Here is a 19,294-nt window from a genome sequence, read left to right on the forward strand (position 1 = left end):
CATCCACCTAATAAACATTTATTGAGTATCTGCCCATAGGCCGTCACTCCAGTCTAAACCCCAAGACATAAAACAAATAAGATGTGACCCGTACACTCCACGAGCCTATGGGCCTGGGGAAAGCTGGGGTTAAACTATCATGTACAACAGAACGTGAGGAAGGATGAGCAGAGCTGGCTGACAAGCGTGTGACGCGGAGGAAGGACAGCGTGCAGGTGTTCAGGGAGCGCTGGGCCGGGTGACCCTTGCCTGGACGTAGGAAGATGAAGCTCTCGCTAGCGAGGAATCCAGGGCTGGCATGTTGAGTGGCGGGCGCGGCCTGCACGGGGGAAGGTGGAGCAGTGGTGGGCCCTACGGATTTAGGGCAGGTCCGGCCTGACCAAGCAGGGCCGTGGAGCATTCCCAGGGTCACTGGATGCCGAAGACAGAGGGCCCCACGGCTCCTGCCTCTCCAGGCAAAATGCTGAGGGGGCAGCGTGTACTTTAGTAGGGGTCCTCCCCAAGTCTGTCCGCTTCAGTCAGAGGGGCACAGGGATCTGGGTCTTCACCTCAGGATGTTAGGAATAAAATAAATTCTTGACATTTGATTTCTGAGGCTAATATACCCCTTTTAAAACCAACTTACTGTCCTTCATAGACTGGTCTTTCCTAGTTATCATAGCCAGCTTGTGGTCGTCTTTACGGCATTCACAGTAACAGGAAGGGAACACAGTGGCTTCTGTTTTCTGTCTCATGACCACAGAGTGGCCCACGTGTGGCCCAGAGCTGGATACACACCAGTGATTAGGTTTCAAATGAATGCTGTTTCTGGCATTCTTGTCCAAAGGCAGAGGAATGTGAAGACTCTTTCCAATTCACACAGAGCCAGTGGTAACCTGGCCAAGTGAGGGCTGTAAACTCTGTGTGAATGAAGGACATTCTCCAAATGACGTTGGATCCAGTGACATTTGCCTTTTCTAGACTCACTGTCACCAAGTGGCTTGAACCTGGCAAACAAGAAGGGCTAGATTTGGTCTCCTGGCTCCTGTTAAGAGTGCATGGGGTGAAGATCATTCCCTGAGGGCTCCTGCTGGGGTGTCACCCTCAGTCTTTCCAGCTCCCCCAGAGCCTTGGGGAGAGGTTAGAGGCTGTCCTTCCTCCACAGACCTGGGAGTGGAACAAAGTGGTCACTCTCCTTGTTAACTTCTTTGGGCACAGAGGCACCACCAAATCTTTCTCCTACATGGGAGGTAAACAGGTGGCCACCAGCATCTGTCGGGGAGACTTTTGGGGAGCCCCATTGCCCCTGCACACACGCTCCTCAGAGAGGTCTAGAGGGATCATAACTCTGGAAACTTGACCTGGAAGGCTGCTGTGCAGAGCATCCCTGGGGCAGATGTGGGTCATGGGCAGATGTGCAGGCAGGTGGAGACCATGAAGGTCCAGCATCTGCCTGGATCACCTCACTGCCTGGTACACAGCTGTGGCCTTGCCTTCCTCCGTCTCTCCACTTCCTGTCAAAAGGGGACCTTTGTGGCATTGTCTCTACCTCAGCCCCCTTTGCCCTTTGAAACCTGCTGGCACAAGATCGTTGACCCCAGGCAGATGTTAGTGCCTCGTCTCAACACTCACAGCCATTCCTAAGGGTTGGGAAGTGTCAGGGAGAGAGCTGACCCCTTCACGTTTTCAGAATGAGTGAGTTGGTTGGGATTTAATGTGCACAAGACAGTGTCTATTGAGGTGTCTGTCACCACTGAGTTTTGCAGTCACTCAGAATAGGGGCCTGAGAAAGTTGCATTCATCCTGTGGACTTGCACAGGAGAATTCCTGCTGCTTTCCAGAAAAAACTTGTGGTTGGTTGAACTGGCTCCTGCCACTCCAGCGCAGCACCTGATGCTGATGGTCATGAGGGTGGGAGCCAGTGGGGTGGTCTACCAATAGGCAAAAGGGAGAGACACACCCCAAACTCGAGCAGACCCCTAGGGAGGAGCCACAGAACTCAACCCCACTCCTTCGGACACTTGGAATCCCCAGAGCCATGTCTTTGACTTCTTGGCTCTGAAAGGTGCTGCCAGAAGTCTTCAGAGCCATCCTGATTTGTGCCCAAGATCAGGCCTGCTGGGGCCTGTCCACGGGTTCTCATGGATCTGTACTTCCAGATACAGAGAAACAAAAATAAAAACATGACCTCCCTTTATCGTGTCTTCTTTGGATTTTGTTTTCCTTTCTCAGCAACTGGTGTTCAATTCAGTGACCAATTGCTTGGGGCCACGCAAGTTTCTGCACAGTGGGAAGCTCTACAAGGCCAAGAGCAACAAGGAACTGTATGGTTTCCTTTTCAATGACTTCCTCCTGCTGACCCAAATCACGAAGCCCTTGGGGTCTTCCGGCTCGGACAAAGTCTTCAGCCCCAAGTCTAACCTGCAGTATAAAATGTACAAAACAGTAAGTTCTGTCCTAGGCTGCGCTAGCAGGGTTGTTGTGTTTGGGCAGGATCGGGGTTGTGGTGTAGAGAAGGCCAAGGGGCTGAGCCAGGACTCAGGGTCATGCACTGCCAGCAACACACAATCCCATTGGCTGCACATGGATTAGCTGCTGTGGGTCCCCAGGACATGACAAAGACATGCCACCCAGGGAGCTCAGGCTGCAGCGCACAGTTGCGGCAGCATGAAAAGCTTCCAAAGAGAGGTGCAGATCATCATCAGCCCAAGTGCCACTGCCACCTTCCACGCCATCCTGAGTCCCCCACCAAATCTCACGCGGGAGCCCCAAACACCTGTGACCCTCCCCCTTTGTCAGCAAAAGCCCGCCGGAGCAGTCAACCTGTGGAGACTGTCCTTCCGCTGTGTCTCTGGTGTGCTCGCACGTGCCTGGCTGTGTATGTGTCTCCCTGTCATGGGATATTGTTTTTCTAAATTGTCTGTGTGGAGGTGTTTTTACTGAGGAATTTTTTCAGAAGCAGAAATTAGCTTTATTTGTTGGGGGAGTGATGTATTTTTGTAGACCGTTCCTTAGAAACTGCATGAAACTCCTCGGAGGGACTCAGACATGGGGTTGGTGGGGACTGTGCTGTTCAGGATGCACCGTGGGAGAACAGACCAGTTAGAGCTCATCTTGAAGGAATCAGACTGTGCCTGCAGGATGAAAGGGGTCCATAATTATAACTTGCAGTGTATCAAGATCAATATTAACACAAAATCCTTGTTCTGAAATAATTTACTGGAAAACACAGAAATCCTTAGTCTGGTTTACAGGACCACACCCCCAAACATACTCATAGACCCTTCGTCTAGGCTACTGGACACACGCACTCACACACAGTCTAGTTTACTGAAATACCTGGGCAGGCAAGTGCACGCACATCCTCACAGTCTTGTGTCCTCGAGTGTGCTTGCATAAGCACACACACAGGGGTTTACTGGAACACAAGATCCCAGCCTTGCTTTGTAACACCTGTGCATTCTTACTTTGCAGCCTATTTTCCTAAATGAGGTTCTAGTAAAATTACCCACTGACCCTTCTGGAGATGAACCCATCTTCCATATTTCCCACATCGACCGAGTCTACACCCTCCGAGCAGAAAGCATAAATGAACGGTAAGACCTGCCACTCCCTACCCCTGGCTGCAGGACGCCTGTCAGCAATTCCCAGCGCCTGCTCCCACCAGCTGCAACGCTTTAAATTCTGGTGAGGGTTGGGGAGAATGTAATGTTTTTTTCTAGAGCCTCTCAAATTTGCTCACATGGCATGGATTTTTTCAAAATAAAATGGATCAAAACTAATTTTGCTTGAGAATTTTTTTTAAAAAGAAATTTTCAGCAGTCTTTTAGGAAAATGGAGCCTCTTGGGTTTGCTCAGGTTTCCCAGGTGGCAGAGACCAATTGGAAAGTGATCTAGGGATTAGCAGGATGCCCACGCCTGAATCCTCCTCCCCTGGCCCAGGGGCTCATTTTGGATCCTTGGGCTGCGGGTTTTTGCTTCCAGTCATATCTTCAAGACTCTGGTTCTGGAGCCAAGTGAAATAGATCATTTTCTGAAGGGAGAGCTTGACATGAGGCCAGCAACTTCCAAAGAGCGTGTGTGCCAAGCAGAATTGGCTGAAGTTAACTGTGCATATGGCTCTCGGGAAAAATGAAGGAAAAAGTTCAGGCCAAAGTGCTTCCTGCAGCGTGTCTTGCTCTTTCACATGAAGTGGTTCCCATTCTGGGAAATGGTTTTTGTTTTTTCCTTGGGTGTGTTTGCAGAAAAGACGCTTCTGCCTTACTGGGTTGGGCAAATATGTGATGTTTTTCAACAAGGAAAGAAAAAGGAGCGGGTACCTCCTCCAGGTGGGATTTGTCATAGACTTCCTTCCATGGGGACCAGGATGCGCGTCTTTTATCCATGAAAATACCACTCCCGTGTTTCTTCCTAATGATAGAGATAATTGTTAACATCCTGTGACATGAAATCAGACTTTCTTTTCTGAGCCTTTGCCATTAAAACCAAATGAACCAACGAGAGTCCTGGAAACAGAATTTGAACAGACCTGAAGCCTTTTTTCCCTGAGTTCTGTTTGGCAACATTCTGTCTTTTCCCGTCCAAGGACTGCCTGGGTGCAGAAAATCAAAGCTGCTTCTGAGCTCTACATAGAGACTGAGAAAAAGAAGCGAGAGAAGGCGTACCTCGGTAAAGTATCTCCAGGCGGCAGGGCCCGCGGTTCCTGTAAAGCTGGGGCAGGAGAGCCACTTGGTTGGGCCCAGAATCCTTAGCGCTGGAGCATGTGCTTGGCAGGAGAGGGGGTGCGTGAGATGGTTTGGGAGTGGGCACAGGGTGGGGTGCAGGCCGAGGGATGGAGGGTGGATTCCAGGAGCAAGGAAGCAAGCGCTTAAGGAGGAGGGAGAATTCCTTTTGAGTGGGACCAGGAGTGGGAACAGGAACAGATAAGGGATTTTGAGGTCAGCTGGGATAGAAATGAAGCATTGTGTTCTCCCTGCCGTCGCAGTCCGTTCCCAGAGGGCGACCGGCATTGGAAGGCTGATGGTGAACGTCGTGGAAGGCATCGAGTTGAAGCCCTGCCGCTCACATGGTAAGGACCAGGGAAGCCTCTGGCGTGCCGGGGCTTTCCTGCACTTCCCACCCTGCAGCTGACTTTGAATCAAATGTGATATTTCTTAACTTAAACTTTCTTCGGAACTGGCTTTTCCAGCTCTTGTTAAAAAGCTGGAGACTTTGTTTGTGGATTTTGATGCTTTCGGCTCTTGTGCTCCTCAGGGAAACCTGACTGGCTGTGTCGCAGTAGGTGTGACATATTGTGAGGCTGGGGAGAGCAGACAGTTTAAAGGCCCACCCCCTGATTATTTGCTCTCCCTTTAAGTACGATACTGAGTTTGGGGAGTTTCCCCCGGGTTTTGCACTGTTCAGTGTGACAGTGAAGGGGACAGACCAGGTGTCGACCCCACTGGGCGAAGGCTTCTGTCTGCTCCAGGAAAGAGCAACCCGTACTGCGAGGTGACCATGGGCTCCCAGTGCCACATCACCAAGACGATCCAGGACACTCTGAACCCCAAGTGGAATTCCAACTGCCAGTTCTTCATCAGAGACCTGGAGCAGGAGGTCCTGTGTATCACCGTGTTTGAGAGGGACCAGTTCTCACCGGACGGTGAGTGAGGAAGGCGCAGCCCGGTGCCTTCCCTGCCTGTCGCTCGTCTTGCAGGGGCCCGTGTTTTCTCACCGGAGAGCTTGGCCCTAGAACGCTCTGGGCTTCCCTCCTGAGGGATCAGGTTGACCCAAGACAAGGTGATGCTGGGGGCGTCCGAGGGGACCTGCACGGAACACGCTGGGTCTAGTTGTCCCCGCTGCCTTGGACAAAGACAGCAGTCACATGCTTCCCAAGGCAGCAGTGCCAAGAGGGCACACCAAGGGCCTCAGCGTCGTCCTTTCACCCCTGGGGAAAAGCGGTGGGACAAAACTGGCCAACAGAGTCGGAGGGATGTCAGCCCATGGCGGGCGCAGCGAAGTCCTTCAGCCTCCATTGGGTGACATTTCTGGTTAGGCAAAGGGCTGCGATTGTGTGGGATGCATCCTTCCTTCAGCCTGCTCTCCACCTCTGCTCTGAGCCTGGAGAAGAATGATCTCTGGTCAGTGAATCCAAAATATTATCCCCTTTTCTTTCACCCCAGCCAAAATCAGAGAGTAGGTTTAAAGATGATGGTTGCAATTATAATCAGAGGAGCATAATTCAGGGCCAGGCATGAGCACCCATTGCTGGCAGCATCAGTTCGAGGATTCGATGGCTCTGCATGGCCTTTGCCTTTTGGTTCTTTTGACATGAACTGTGCCATGTGAGTTACAAGCCATTGCCTTGCCCACTGATAGTCACATAGCTGGTTAAGTGGCCAAAAATACCTTCTTATGTATCAATCTTAATATTAAGAAAAATAATTCATAAAAAAACAACCTAGCCAGGCATGGTGGCACATGCCTGTAGTCCCAGCGTCTTGGGAGGTTGAGCCAGGAGGATCGTGAGTTCAAAGCCAGCCTTAGCAAAAGCAAGGCAGTGAGACCCGGACTCTAAATAGAATACAAAATAGGGCCGGGGGTGTGGCTCAGTGGTTGAGTGCCCCTGAGTTCAATCCCTGGTAACCCCCTCCAAAAAAAAAAACAAAACAAAAACAACCTTATTCCCCCTTCCCCCAAATACAATCTAATCCTTCAGGTTTGTATGGCATTTCAATGTGTGTAGACAATGTGTAAGGATGAGATCAGGGTATTTGGTGTAGGCATCACCTTAGACATTTACCATTTCTTTGTGTTGCAAATATTCATAATCAATCTCCCTCCCTCCCTCCCTCCCTCCCTCCGTCCGTCCCTCCCTTCCTTCCTTTCTTCCTTCCTTCCTTCCTTCCTTCCTTCCTTCCACACCTTGACAACTCCACAGGAGAGTATCCTGGAAATCCTGGTACTATTCTTACATCAAAAGTCAGAGGGAAGGGCTGGGGTTGTGGCTCAGTGGTAGAGCGCTTGCCTCCCATGCATGAAGCACTGGGTTTGATTCTCAGCTCCACATAAAAATAAAATAAAGGTACGGTGTGCACCTATAACTGAAAAATATTTTTTAAAAAAAAGTCAGAGGGAGGGTAGGACAGTTCCTTAGGAGATCCCAGTGTGCGAGATGCGTGCCTTAAAGACAAGTTCTCCCTGAGCAGGGTCTGTCTTCTCTTTTCAGATTTTTTGGGTCGGACAGAGATCCGCGTGGCTGACATCAAGAAAGACCAGGGCTCCAAGGGACCAGTGACCAAGTGTCTGCTGCTGCACGAGGTCCCCACGGGGGAGATTGTGGTCCGCCTGGACCTGCAGTTGTTTGATGAGTCGTAAGGAGTGGCCTGGGCCACACTCAGAGGCCACACCTGCTGTCTGCAAATTGTGTCCCTTTTCTAAGAAACCGCCATTTGGTGTTCAGCCGCGGGACCATGGCACGGCAAAGACAGGCCCCTCCAACCTGGGAATGATTCTCGACAATCCTGCCCTTGAACAGTTTCCCATTTTATGAAACAAAGTTCTGTTTTCTTTCGTCCTCACTGCGGGTCTCATTGTGGCTTCCAGGGTCTCTGAATCTCAACTAGGTCGGGCTGGAACTGGCCCATCCTTGGGCTCCGGCTTGCGGCACGGGTCTGGTTACCGTAGAGATTTCTAAGTACAGTGTCTGTTTCCTTGGAGACCTCGTCTCACCCTCCTAACTCTCATGTCTACCAGCCCCTTTATAGACACCTTGGCCTACACCGCCCAGGCCTTCATCTGTTTAGAAACAGTTATGAGCTGGACAATGGCGCACGCCTGCAATCCCAGCAGCTCGGGAGGTTGAGGCAGGAGGATGTCGAGTTCAAAGCCAGCCTCAGTAACTTAGCAAGGCCCTAGGCAACTCAGCGAGACTTTGTCTCTAAATAAAATATAGATAAAGGGCTGGGGATGTGGCTTAGTGGTTTGGTGCCCAGGGGTTCAATCCCCAGTATCAGGAAAAGAAAAAAAAAAAAAAAGAGCAATTATGATGGACTTGTCTGGCTTTGGAATCTCATTGTCCTGCAGGAAAATGCTCTCTGGGATCTGATTGCTCTGTGTGATAGTCTCCTAACTGAACCCTTACTAGCTCTTTGAAGAGCTGGTCCCTGGAATATTCTAGCATGGATGCTGTTCCAGCCGTTCCATTCCCCGCCAGGCCCTGTATTCTTATGTCTGTGAACACACGTGGATGTACCATCTGGTGATTCAGTTCCGATTCCCGGCGTGCTTGGAAGATGGGCACAGAAGCTCACTGTCTACAAAGTCATGCGTTTGCTGGGTTAGGTCGCTGGGAAGGCAACTTTATGATGTCATTGGGTCCTGGTTGCCAGCCCTTGTTGGAAAGTTTTATTTTGGCTTGGAGACCTGTGATGTTCCATGACAAGAATCATTGCTGCAGACCAGGTCCGAGCCCATTCTCTGCTCGACCGAGCCAGATCCTGACTGTTGAGGCATTTCAGAAGCTGTCTTTGGTAGGTTCCTAAAAAGGGTGTGTCCTGCATCCCGAACTGGAGGTGGAGTGGGACGGTGAGAAGGATGTCCATCATGGGTGAGGAGTGTGCCCACAGCTCTGGGGAGGGCGATCCGAGGCTCCTTCCCATGCTGCGTGGGACACGGCCAGCCTCTCGGGGTGGGCGACGAGCGTGTGCTGCCAGAGTTGGGCGTGGACTGTGTACCAAGCTATTTGGTGTTTTCCCTTGAATGCCAGGAGATCAGCTGGTTAATTAGATATACCTTGATTAGCTAATAAGAAGTGTGGGCCCTATTTTGTTCGCATGTTAATGTCCTCATAATCGCGGTTCTTTGTGGTCATGGAATGTCCTTTGCATGTTCTCCTGGTATTAGAGTCTGGCTTTCCTGTGTTGGACGGTGTTCTAGAATTTGATTGTAGGTCCTTAGAGTTTAATTAAGATTGAAGCAGTGCTATTCACAATGATTGTGGCAGACTACCCATTTCTTTGGGAACTGAATGCATAGAGTTACTACTTCCGGTAAGGGCCCATCATAGTTCAAGCAGTTTTTAAAAAGTGTGTGTTGGAAAGGATAACAAAGTTTACATTTCATACTTTTAAGAAACACTTTATTATTTATTTATTGACAATAGTGTAGAATTTTGTATCAGACATAAGTATTTTTTGAAACAAGCAGAGATACTCTTTAGTTAGAAACTTTCAACTGAACATGTTACAGGCCAAGTTCAAATTTGGGCATGCATTTCTTTACCACTCTGGCAGAAAACATGGTTAAAATACTTTAAGTTTATTTTTTGATGTTGTTAAGAAACTCTCTTAAGTCCATAAATAGACATGTAATTCATGTGTCCCCATTTCTGTACCCAGTAGAGTTTGCTCATTGTGTTTATGAAGGACATGTTACCACAGTAGGAAAAAAAAGTATTAAATGTTCAGTGGGACAGTGTTGGATCACCATCCCAATCCCTTCCTTTCTGTTCTCCCTTTTCTTCATATTAATGTTGGACATCGCTCCTCCTGTCGGGAGCGTGTGGTGTGCACAACGATAAATCTCTCACCACCCTTTAGATTCCGGGCCACCTACCTGTAGAATCCCTTTACTGGAACCATGCAGCATGCCAGCAATACGTGCTCTTTCCCACGTGGCTCTACTGAGCATCCTTGAGACGCTCCTCAGTGCAGCAAGCTCTGGACAGGCGTCCTTGTGTTTACTGCGGTGATTTGCAGTGTGGACCATGGAACTTATGAATGCATTGGGTGGATCCTGCAACCCGACTGTGAATGAAGAGTCGGCTGGCGACACAGGGACATGGGTGGTGTGTGGAGCCTGTTCCTTCTCTTCTGCCTTTCTGCTAACTGGGCTGCATTTCATAGAGATGAAATGCCCTTGCCAATAAGGGGCCTGCCATCTAGCTCTTTGCTTTCTAAATACAGGGTGTCTCTCGCTGTGCTTCCTGACATCCCATACAGCCTTTTAGACACCCCTGCAAATGCTCCTCTTCTCTGAGCCATGCTGCTGGTTCCTCCTGCACAGTCTGACGCCCTCTCAGCCAGGAAGGAGCTTTCCTGGTTATATGCTCTCCAGGAGCTGGCTGAGCACACAGAGAGGATCTTCGAGAGTCTGTTGGGGCCGGAGATCAAGGGACAGATGGACAGGCACTGCTGGTTGTATTGGAAAGGTAGAGATCCTAGAGTATATTTTAGAGTTTTCTAGAACCTCATGTAAGGAGAAAAAGACTGTTTCTCCTCCGAGGAAATGTTTTTTAGTTCATCAGATCTTTTTGATTCGTAGGAAGAAAACGTGTGTGTCTAACAACTGTAAGACTTTCCACTGGAAACAAGGTGCAGTTCGATTTGGGCTGATTTCTTTAGTCACCTCCCCTTCAGACTGGAGCTCACTTTGCGCTGCCAGGGGCACTTGCACATGGGCACCTGGCGTACTTCAGATGTGACGGGGTCCTTTCAGAAGGGCTCGTGGTCAGAGCGAGGTTAGTGTGCGTCTGCTTGTTCTCCATATGCTTGCTTTGCAGGTTGAGAAATGTCTCGTGGCAGGGTAGGGAGAGGAAAAGAAGCAGGCCTGGATGTTTTTGATTTGCTTTTAGGTGAAAGAACTTTAGCTCACACCAGCAGAGGCACTATGGGTAGCCCCAGAAACCAAGGCCATGGGGAAGCCCTCAGTGTGGTCCAAGCCACCCTACGAGGCATTTAATGCCTCTTTTTTTGTCTCTTTTTTTGCACCCTGGGGGGTTGAAATCCCTGCCAGGAACTTTTCCTCACTGCTGGGGACAGCAGGGGTCAGCTGCCAGTACTCACTTGGCAGTGCCCAGAGTCATGCTTTGTAGGGGCCACTTAGTACTTTTTAAATGGATTTGGGATGCTCGGTCTCCCCTTTTTCCTGGAGTGGCCGGGCAACACCAGCGTCTTGTGTTTCTCGGTGCTTCCGATTCATTTGCTTCAAGGATATTCTGGAGATGGCATTTCTGGGAAGGCTGGCTCAGAGGAGGGTTGGTCGGCCAGGCTCTTGTTCTGGGTTAGATCTCAGGGACAGAAACAGGCTTGTGTAAGTGGCAGGTGCTTCCCTAGAACAGTCCTGAGCTCCCTGGACTGGGAAGAGAGGGTCAGGCCTCCCAACATGGCCACCATGACTTCAGTCCGTCACCTGCCCTCATGCTCCTGTGCATGAAGATGTGTTCCCTTGAGGGAGGATCAGGGCTTGTAAAATGAGGACATTTTTCTCTTCTTTTCTTCCTACCCACACTGTAATTGGCTACCTGCTTTGGGTCCTCTTTTAGACGAAGACCGGCCTGTAGGCAAGGGTGAGCTGCACTCACAAGGTAATGTAAAGCAGGAGGGGAAGAGCAAAAAGAAAGACTAAGGGTGAGAAGAAGCCAAAACAGGCTGTCAAGTGGCCCTGGGCCATTGGTCTTCCAGGCTGAGGATGGCCACATAACACTGTCTGGGAGGCCAGGTGGCTTACCCGCTGAGACATGCTCCTTTAGGGAGTCCAATCCAGGGACCCGTTTGCAACTCCCGCCTTCCATGTGCCCTGTCTCTGATGAAGACGTGGCTCCACCTGTTCTTGTCACTGTGGCTTGTACCTCCAGTGCAGCAGTCCCTAGAACCAGAGCCAGCTCTCTGGAGTGACAGGTTCCCATGAGCTCTTGGGTATTTTGAGTTTATTTTGAAAGGTCCTACCAATTCATGGTGCCCTGTGAGCAATTCAAAGGAATAATGAGGACTTCTTATGTTAGGTCTGACTCAGAGGAAGCAACTGGCTGTTTGGCAGAAGGACTCACCCCCAGCTTCCTTTTCTGAATAAGGCTCCTGCTTTCATACCTAGAAGGCAGTCATTTAGTTGAGCTAGAGGAAAGGAAAGTTCCAGAACAGGTTTCTTCACCTTCCATTGTATCCGATCCATATGTGTAGGTCATCAGACTCCACTAAGGTGTACAACTTTATATCTTAGGAGACAGAAAGACTCCCTTCCTGACCAGGAAGTTTAATCTGGGTAAAAGATGGAACCCACTCTCTGATTTGGGAGCACTTTGGTCGTCACCTCTCAGTGAAGCTAATAGTGCATTGTTCATTCAGGGAGTCTCCATCCTGGCCTGGGCCACCATCTGGGGGCTGGGGGGCAGTGGGAGGGTCTTCCCTTCTGCCTGTCAAGTCTAATTGTAGATCTAATTTTAAGTCATTTAAATAACACCCAATGCTATAAAAATTCACTTCAGAATAACTACGTAAATTCCTTGCAGACTCAATCAGTTCCATTAAAGGGAACCTCTGCTCTGACCCTGGGGGAGCCAGGCAGCAGTCACATCATAATTTTTCAACACTCTGTGCGTTGCTGTATTTCAGGGTAAATTTGCCCCTACTGTTAAGTCTGTGTTTTGTGAGTTTGTGTTTTCATGGGATTCTAATCTATTTCCTATACCAGCTTAAATTCTCACTATCATCTGATGAGTGTACTTAATATTCAAAGTCCACCAAGTAAAAGCGTGTTCAGAAGTGGACATCTGTGGCCAGTGTTCCTCTATTTCCTGAGAACTAAGCAGTGACCAAGCTTCCTTTTTAATGTAGTGGAAGGAATGCCTGTTTTCTTCTAGAATGCTGCTTTTATACTTCTGTCATTTACAAGAGTACCATTGCTTCTGTTCTTCTATGTTCTGCTGCTTTTTGCTCTTAAATCTCTTATTCCCTCCTGTTTCAGTATGGAAACAGAGTGAGTGCCTTGGGCAGACAGGAACCCAAGACAGGGAGGTGACTTAGCAGCATCTGGTTGACTGGCAGCAGCTGCCTTTCTGTCCACTGTCCCTGCTGGGGGTGGAGGGAGGCACTTACTGGTCCCACTGGCAGACCCCAAGGTGCTGGCGCCACCTGCTGCATTTCCAGGGCATTGCTCTCGTGTAAACTGAAGAAAGAAATTACAAGTGCTTCAGGGGAGGGAAACTGACTCCAGAAAGTGGGCGAGCCCTGCGCTCGGGGGTACCTGGGGCACCTAGTAAGACCTTGCTCTTCCTGGCTGCTGGCGTGGGGTGGTCAGAGATCCTTAGCCCTCCTGCCTTTCTGCATCTGCTTCAGTGGGTGTGTGCGTGATTCAGCCCTCCCAGGCCTCCTTGTAAGCCGGGGGTGTCCCCCACTGTTGGGTGGGCTTTGGGCAGGCCTCTGGAGGCGGCCCCTCTCCCCATCAAGGGTTCCTGAAGGCAGGTTTGCTTCCCTTGGAGTCTCTGCTTGCAGACTTTGACTTCTGGAAATTTCAAGGGCATGGAGTAGGGGGTACGGCTGCTCGTGTGTGTGTTCGTATGTTTATGTGTTTGGGGGTGTTTGTGTGTGTGCTCGTGTATGTACCGGGGGTGGGAATGGATATGTGGACCGAGGACGGAGGCAGGGCTCATGCTGCCCCGCCCTCTGCAGGGCATGGGCTGAGCGCCAAATAACCCTTCAAGGTCCCTGGTTCCCAATGCTGAAGAACTTCCAGATGGACCGGCAGAGCATCAAGCCCTCTAAGCGCAGGGCGCTGGGCGACCACTCAGGCTGCACACTATGATGCCAGCAGAGGCCATGATGTAGTCTCAGTTGGTACTTGAAGCAGGGGACTTCATCCTATGATTTTTTCCTTGGGAAGTTCTCCCTGGCGGGCTTCATAGCGCTAGCTTGATACACTTTTCAACATACCTGCTTCAGTTTTCTAAAATCACAAATGGCCTGGACTAATTTGAGGATCGAAAACCCAAGCCCCAAATTGACAGAAGCATGTCAGGGCCAGGGAGGGAGTGTCACCCATGGGGACAGGAGCAGGCCTATGGTCTCCCAGGCCAGGGCATGCCATCAGAGGCCCAGGGGCCTCTGAGCCTCTACCATCAAACTCAATGCTTTGAAAGAACACCCTTCCTTTGGTGGTTAGTCTCCACAGGGACTTTTCTTTCCACTCCTGGTGAACAGTGAGGCTTTCCCGAACTTCTGTTTTCAAGGATAAGCGGGGAGGGTCCTAGAGGGCTCAGTGACCCTTCCTCAGTGGCTGGACACTTGTTCCAATGACAGCCTCAGCTGAGGGGCCCACAGAGTCTGGGAAGGAGCTTGCTTCTGAGGGGCACAGCCTGCCAGCCAGATGCCCTGAGTAGGATTCCCTGTGGAGAGGTGGTCTGATGTTCAGGTAGGTTGGTGCTCTCAGAGAGGAATCCCTGTTGTGTGACCCAGAAGACCATGGCTCCAGGGAGCCCTGATGACCCCGGAGTTGGTCCTCCTGGCTGCTGGGTCGCTTTCTTTCACGAGCTTTTGCTTTCGCTGGGCTGGATGCTCCACCTTCTGCACTCATCGCCTTTTGCAAATGGAGTCCCGTGCCTACCCGCACAGAGCAATGGTTCTTCCCACGTCAAGCAAATTGCAAACCCAGTTTGTGTGGGCCTGGTTAAGTCACCTCAAATGAAACAACAAACTACGGTTTTGTTTCCACGTTCCATACAGTCTTCCAAACTACGGAAGGGCCAGAAAGGTCCTCTGGAGGCCCTGAATCAATCTGGTGTCAGCGTCAGTTTTAAGGAATGAACATTTTGAGATATCTTTTATAGATCAACATCCTTACTATGCTATCTACTAAATAGTCACTGTGTCAGAAAGTAGATATTCTAGAAAGATCTTTGTTAATGATATTTAGTTTTAGATGTGCATTTAAAGCATATGTTGCCAGTAACCCAAGTATCTGAGAGATCGGTCTCAGACCTTGTTGGCTGGGGCGCCCAGCTGGAGTCTGTGCACCCCCTGCTCCCTCGTAGCTCTGCATAGAAGGGGAACTGGCTACCATTTCAACCCCGTGTATTGCCTTAGCTCCAGCAGCTCTGTACCCTCACATACACAGGCGGCGCACATATGTGTAAACACATGTAAACAAATGAGAGACCACCACGCAATGTCCTGTGTATGATAATCAATTCATGGTTTCTGGTTTTCTGCATTTTCTGCTGTTTCCAGCTAAGGAAAAAAAAAATGCAGAATTCCACTCCATAATGTGAAAAAGGTCGTGCTTTTTAGAAGGTTAGTTGTGAAATCTCTGCTGTATGTTTATGGGAATGACCGTGACTAAATGTATATACCATGTGTAAGACTCTGCTGTTCCATGTTGCATAAACTAACACAGATTGTGTCTCTAAAATATTCAACCTGTTATTGTAAATGTGATTTGTCATTGAGAGATTATTTTTCTGTATGTATATGAGAATATTTTAGGAATCTAATTTAAGTGCATAAAACTATAGGAAAAAAAAAAGTAAAACTATTCCAGGAGTAGAAAATGCTTCATCAGATTACTTGGGTTCAACCCAACTAAATTTCTTGTATTAAAAAAAAAATCCAAGTTCTATATGTTTAGAAATTCAAAGGAGTAGGATTTTTCCTTCAGGGAATGCAATGAATTTCAATGAAATCAGGTGGTGGTGTGGTAGAACGAAAGGTCCTGTAACCATGACCTTGGATGAGGTAGATGTCCCAGTGACATTAAAGTGGGTTTATACAGATGGTATGTTTTGGAGGGTGGTTGTGTCAGGAAGGATGAAAGACTGAGAACCGTCTTCCATCGGGTCGCAGGCCACAGAAGCTTCCCTGGGTTCCAGTGGAGGCCAGGAATCTGGGTGACCCAGCCGTCCCCTCAGAAAGGTCAGGAGTGCTCAGGGAGGCCACCTCCTGGCTCCCTGGTCACCCTTTCCACTTCTCTCTGGGTGGGTGCAGCACTCCTCGTTAGGGTTTGCATTTTCCATGAGACCTTCTGGTTGGCCTCATCCTCTGTAACCTGCCCCGTGGGTGGAGGTGAAGTCTGGGGTTCCTAGGCCGAGCGGTGTGTGGACAGACAGGGCCCTCCAGGGAGGCGACAGGGACACTCTCCCCTACACCTTTCCCAGAGAAGAATCAGAAGTCCAGGCTGGGACACGGGTCTGTACTTCTTTACTCGACCACCAGAAATGTCCCTGTGGGTGACGCAGGCAGGGTTCGTTAAATGTCTAAACTTAGAAGTGTGCAAAAATGACTTGAGGTGGTGACCCTGTGGGTCCAGCCCTGCCGAGCAGCCCAAAAATGCCTCCGTGATGGCTTTCTGGTGACTCAGGGCATTGAGTCGTCATCACTGTTTGTGGAAAGCTCAGGGTCCGTGGCTTGAAAGGACAGGAGTATGGGCTTGAGGTTTTCAGCATTTCTTTCCACCAGATGTGCGCCTCCCGACGTTGCTGAGCAACTGCCAAGTCTCCTGTTGGTAGGCCTGGCCTTGGAACCCTTGAGTCCAAGTCACCGCTGGGACTTCAGGGCTGTGGCAGCCTGAGATTTTGGAAACCGTCCTGGAATCTGTTGAGGCCTATGAGCAATCCACAGATCACCTTAAGGAACCGTCCGTGTGGTCTGTAACTCCTTTATCCTCGAAGGTGGAGCCGTGGAGAGAGCTCTTGGTTCAAGAGCAGCCTGGGAAGGCCACGTCAGGCCAGTGAGCAGGAGGAGGCAAGGTCTGGCCCACTCGCCCAGAAAGGGCCCTGGCGCTCCTCCCCAGCACAATGCCCTCTTGGCTGGGGCGCCAGTAGGACTGCGGGAGGGAAGGGTCAGCCAGTCAGCCAGGGGAGGGTCTCTCCTCTAGACCCTGGTTGTTCTAGAGGAGAGTCTACAGACAAGAAACGCCCGCACGTGGGCCCTTCCAGTAGAGCTGGCAGGACCTCCCAGGTGGCCTTTGCCTGATTGCTGAGGAACGTAGTCAGGTGAATGGGAGCTCTGTGTACTTCCAGTGACAAGAGGGTCACAGTGCCGGTGGCAGGTTGCTCCCCTCACCGCCCTGTCCAGGGGTAGGGCTCGGCCACCCCCTTGGTGGATGTCCTGTTGATTGTAATATACTTCTGTTGCCAAATAATGGTACTGTTTAATTTTCCGTAGAAGGGAGACTATATTGTCTGCCATGTGACATTTATGGGGTTGATGGAGTTCTAAAAGTCACTAGACACTATTATAAATCGTAGACTCATGTATTTGTCTAAGGTTTGATAAGGCAGAGCCCAAACATTAGGTCTCTTTTTTTGTTTGTTTAAAAGAAGTTGAGGTTGGTTTGCTGTTTGAGTGTTTCTTTGGCACCTTATTTTGTGTGGAATGTTAAATTTACCAATTCAGATTATGGTAACTGAGTTTTTTATTTGTTGTTCTTGTTGTTTTGTTTTTGTTTTTTCTTTAAACCAGTAACAACATCAGTACAGATTACTTTTCCCGTGCAGCTTGAACCTAGAAGGAACAATCTCTTCAAAACAATTCCTTGGTCCTTTGGACCCCTATGGTTTAAATTCACATAGTTCATGAATAAAATGAGAAAAGCCAACCTTGCCACGGTGGATTATTTTGGGTCCTTTCTGCCCCGTCCCCTCACTGAGCGCGGGAGATGCTGATGGTCCTGCGGTGGGGTCTCTTCCCTCCCCAGAGGTAAGACTGTAGTTAGCCGCACAGGAAGATGATGCAGGAATAAACCTGAAAAGCAAAGCAAACCAACGACCCCTCCAACTCTCCCGGGCCTGCTTCAGGTAAATGGTAGCACCGAGAGGAAATAGACTTCCTGGTGCCAAGCGTTGCTGGGAAGCTGAGAAGTTCCAGCCAGAAATGCCGGGACAGGTGGGCGGTGGGGGCGGAAGGCCGCGATGGTCTTTGGAGGACGTTCAGAAGGGTCAGTCTTACTGCTGTGAAGCTGCTAACTCCAGCAGACTCACAACTTTGTCTTCACTGCTGGGCGTTGTCAGCGAACCCAACCTGCATTTTGTTGTATTATCCATTGCGTTTTCCTCTGTTCTGGTTTTAAGGCGGTTCTTCCCTATTTCACGACTGGGTTAACCGACTGCAAATAAGCCCTTAACATTCCCTAGCTGGCTTAGAAGTGTTATAGCACATTAAAAAGATTGACCCAGGGCTGGGGCTATAGCTCAGCTGGTAGAGTGCTTGCCTCGCAAGCACAAGGCCCTGGGTTCAACCGCCGGCACCGCAAAAAAAAAAAAAAAAAAAAAAAAAAAAAAATTGACCCCAAGCAGCCTTTTAAAAACCAGTACAGTCCATTTTTTTATTGGTACTTTTTAGTTAAACATGACAGTAGAACCATTTTGACATAATTATAAAAGTATGGATTAGATCTTGTTCTGATTCAGTCCCCAGCGCTTCCCCTTCCTGCCCCAGCTCCTGCTTCCTTCCCTCTACTGATCCTTCTGCCATTTACCCATAGTTATTTTTTTTTTTAATTAGTTTTCTGTGGATGTATGTGATGGTGAGAGTCACTGTGGTATATTTATATATGTACCTAGGAAAGTCAGATTCTTTCCACCCTCTCCTTTTCCCAGCCTCCTTCCTCCCCTTCATTTCCTTTGTCTACTTCTCTGAACTTCTTTCGTTTTATAATATGCCCGCTCCCATTGTGGGTTAGCTTCCACATTTGACCTCTGGTCTTTTGGGATTGGCTTATTTCACTTAGTATGAGTCTCCAGATCTACCCATTTACCAGCAAATGTCATTCTTTTTTATGGCTGAGTAATATTCCATTATATATATGTATATCTCATATTTTATTGATCCATTCATCTATTGAAGGGCATCTAGGTTGGCCCCATAGCTTAGTTATTATGAACTATGTTGCTATAAATATTGATGTGGCTGTGTCATTGTAGTATGCTGATTTTATTTTTGATAAACATAAAAATCTTAGGCCCTTTTCTTAGTTGTTTGAAATTTCAAAAATAGGACTGCGGGTATAGTTCAGTGGTAAAGTGCTTACTTAGCATGCTCCAGGTCCTAGTTTTAATCCCTAGCACCAGAAAACAACCAACAAAATAAACAATTAAAAAATTGTCGTAATAAAATTAGGTTCCCAGACTACACCTAGTTCAAGCCTGATGAGGTCCACTTGTACAGCCTGGAGGAGGGAAGAGATCAGGTTGAAAACATAATAGAATGTGTTGAACAGAAAGCTAGTTAGCCAGAATTAGTAGTCGACATGATCACAGCAATATTTTATTCTAGAATACTTCTTTTCTTCTAATTGCAGATACTTGTTAATACAGAAAACTCTGTGAGCCCAGAAAAATATAGAGGAAGTATAATCACCTAATGGAGATATTCATCCCCACAAAAGTTGTGACGTACTTCATTTCTGTCTTCTCCCACGTGTACACACATTTTAAATATTCTCATGCTCGTTAATAGCTAACATGCATCGAGCATGCCCCAGGGACAAGGTACCATTCAATCACACAGTTCATGTAAATCACCTCACAGCTTGTGGGTCATTTAAATCGGCTCCACCTCTTCTTCCACAA

General features: G+C 48.9%; 1 protein-coding gene across 1 annotated transcript in view; it reads left to right on the plus strand.

Moving 5' to 3' along the window:
- Positions 1–8,024, plus strand: part of Itsn1 (intersectin 1) — a 203,526-nt gene extending 195,502 nt beyond the window's left edge. Inside the window, 6 exon segments of the mRNA XM_047565087.1 lie at positions 2,212–2,424; positions 3,454–3,575; positions 4,565–4,647; positions 4,964–5,047; positions 5,447–5,620; positions 7,187–8,024. Coding sequence (XP_047421043.1) covers positions 2,212–2,424; positions 3,454–3,575; positions 4,565–4,647; positions 4,964–5,047; positions 5,447–5,620; positions 7,187–7,335 — 825 coding nt within the window. The 3' untranslated portion in view covers positions 7,336–8,024.
- Positions 8,025–19,294: the final 11,270 nt, after the last annotated feature.

The sequence above is a fragment of the Sciurus carolinensis genome, chromosome 9 (genome assembly GCF_902686445.1).
Source record: "Sciurus carolinensis chromosome 9, mSciCar1.2, whole genome shotgun sequence".
Lineage (NCBI taxonomy): Eukaryota > Metazoa > Chordata > Mammalia > Rodentia > Sciuridae > Sciurus > Sciurus carolinensis.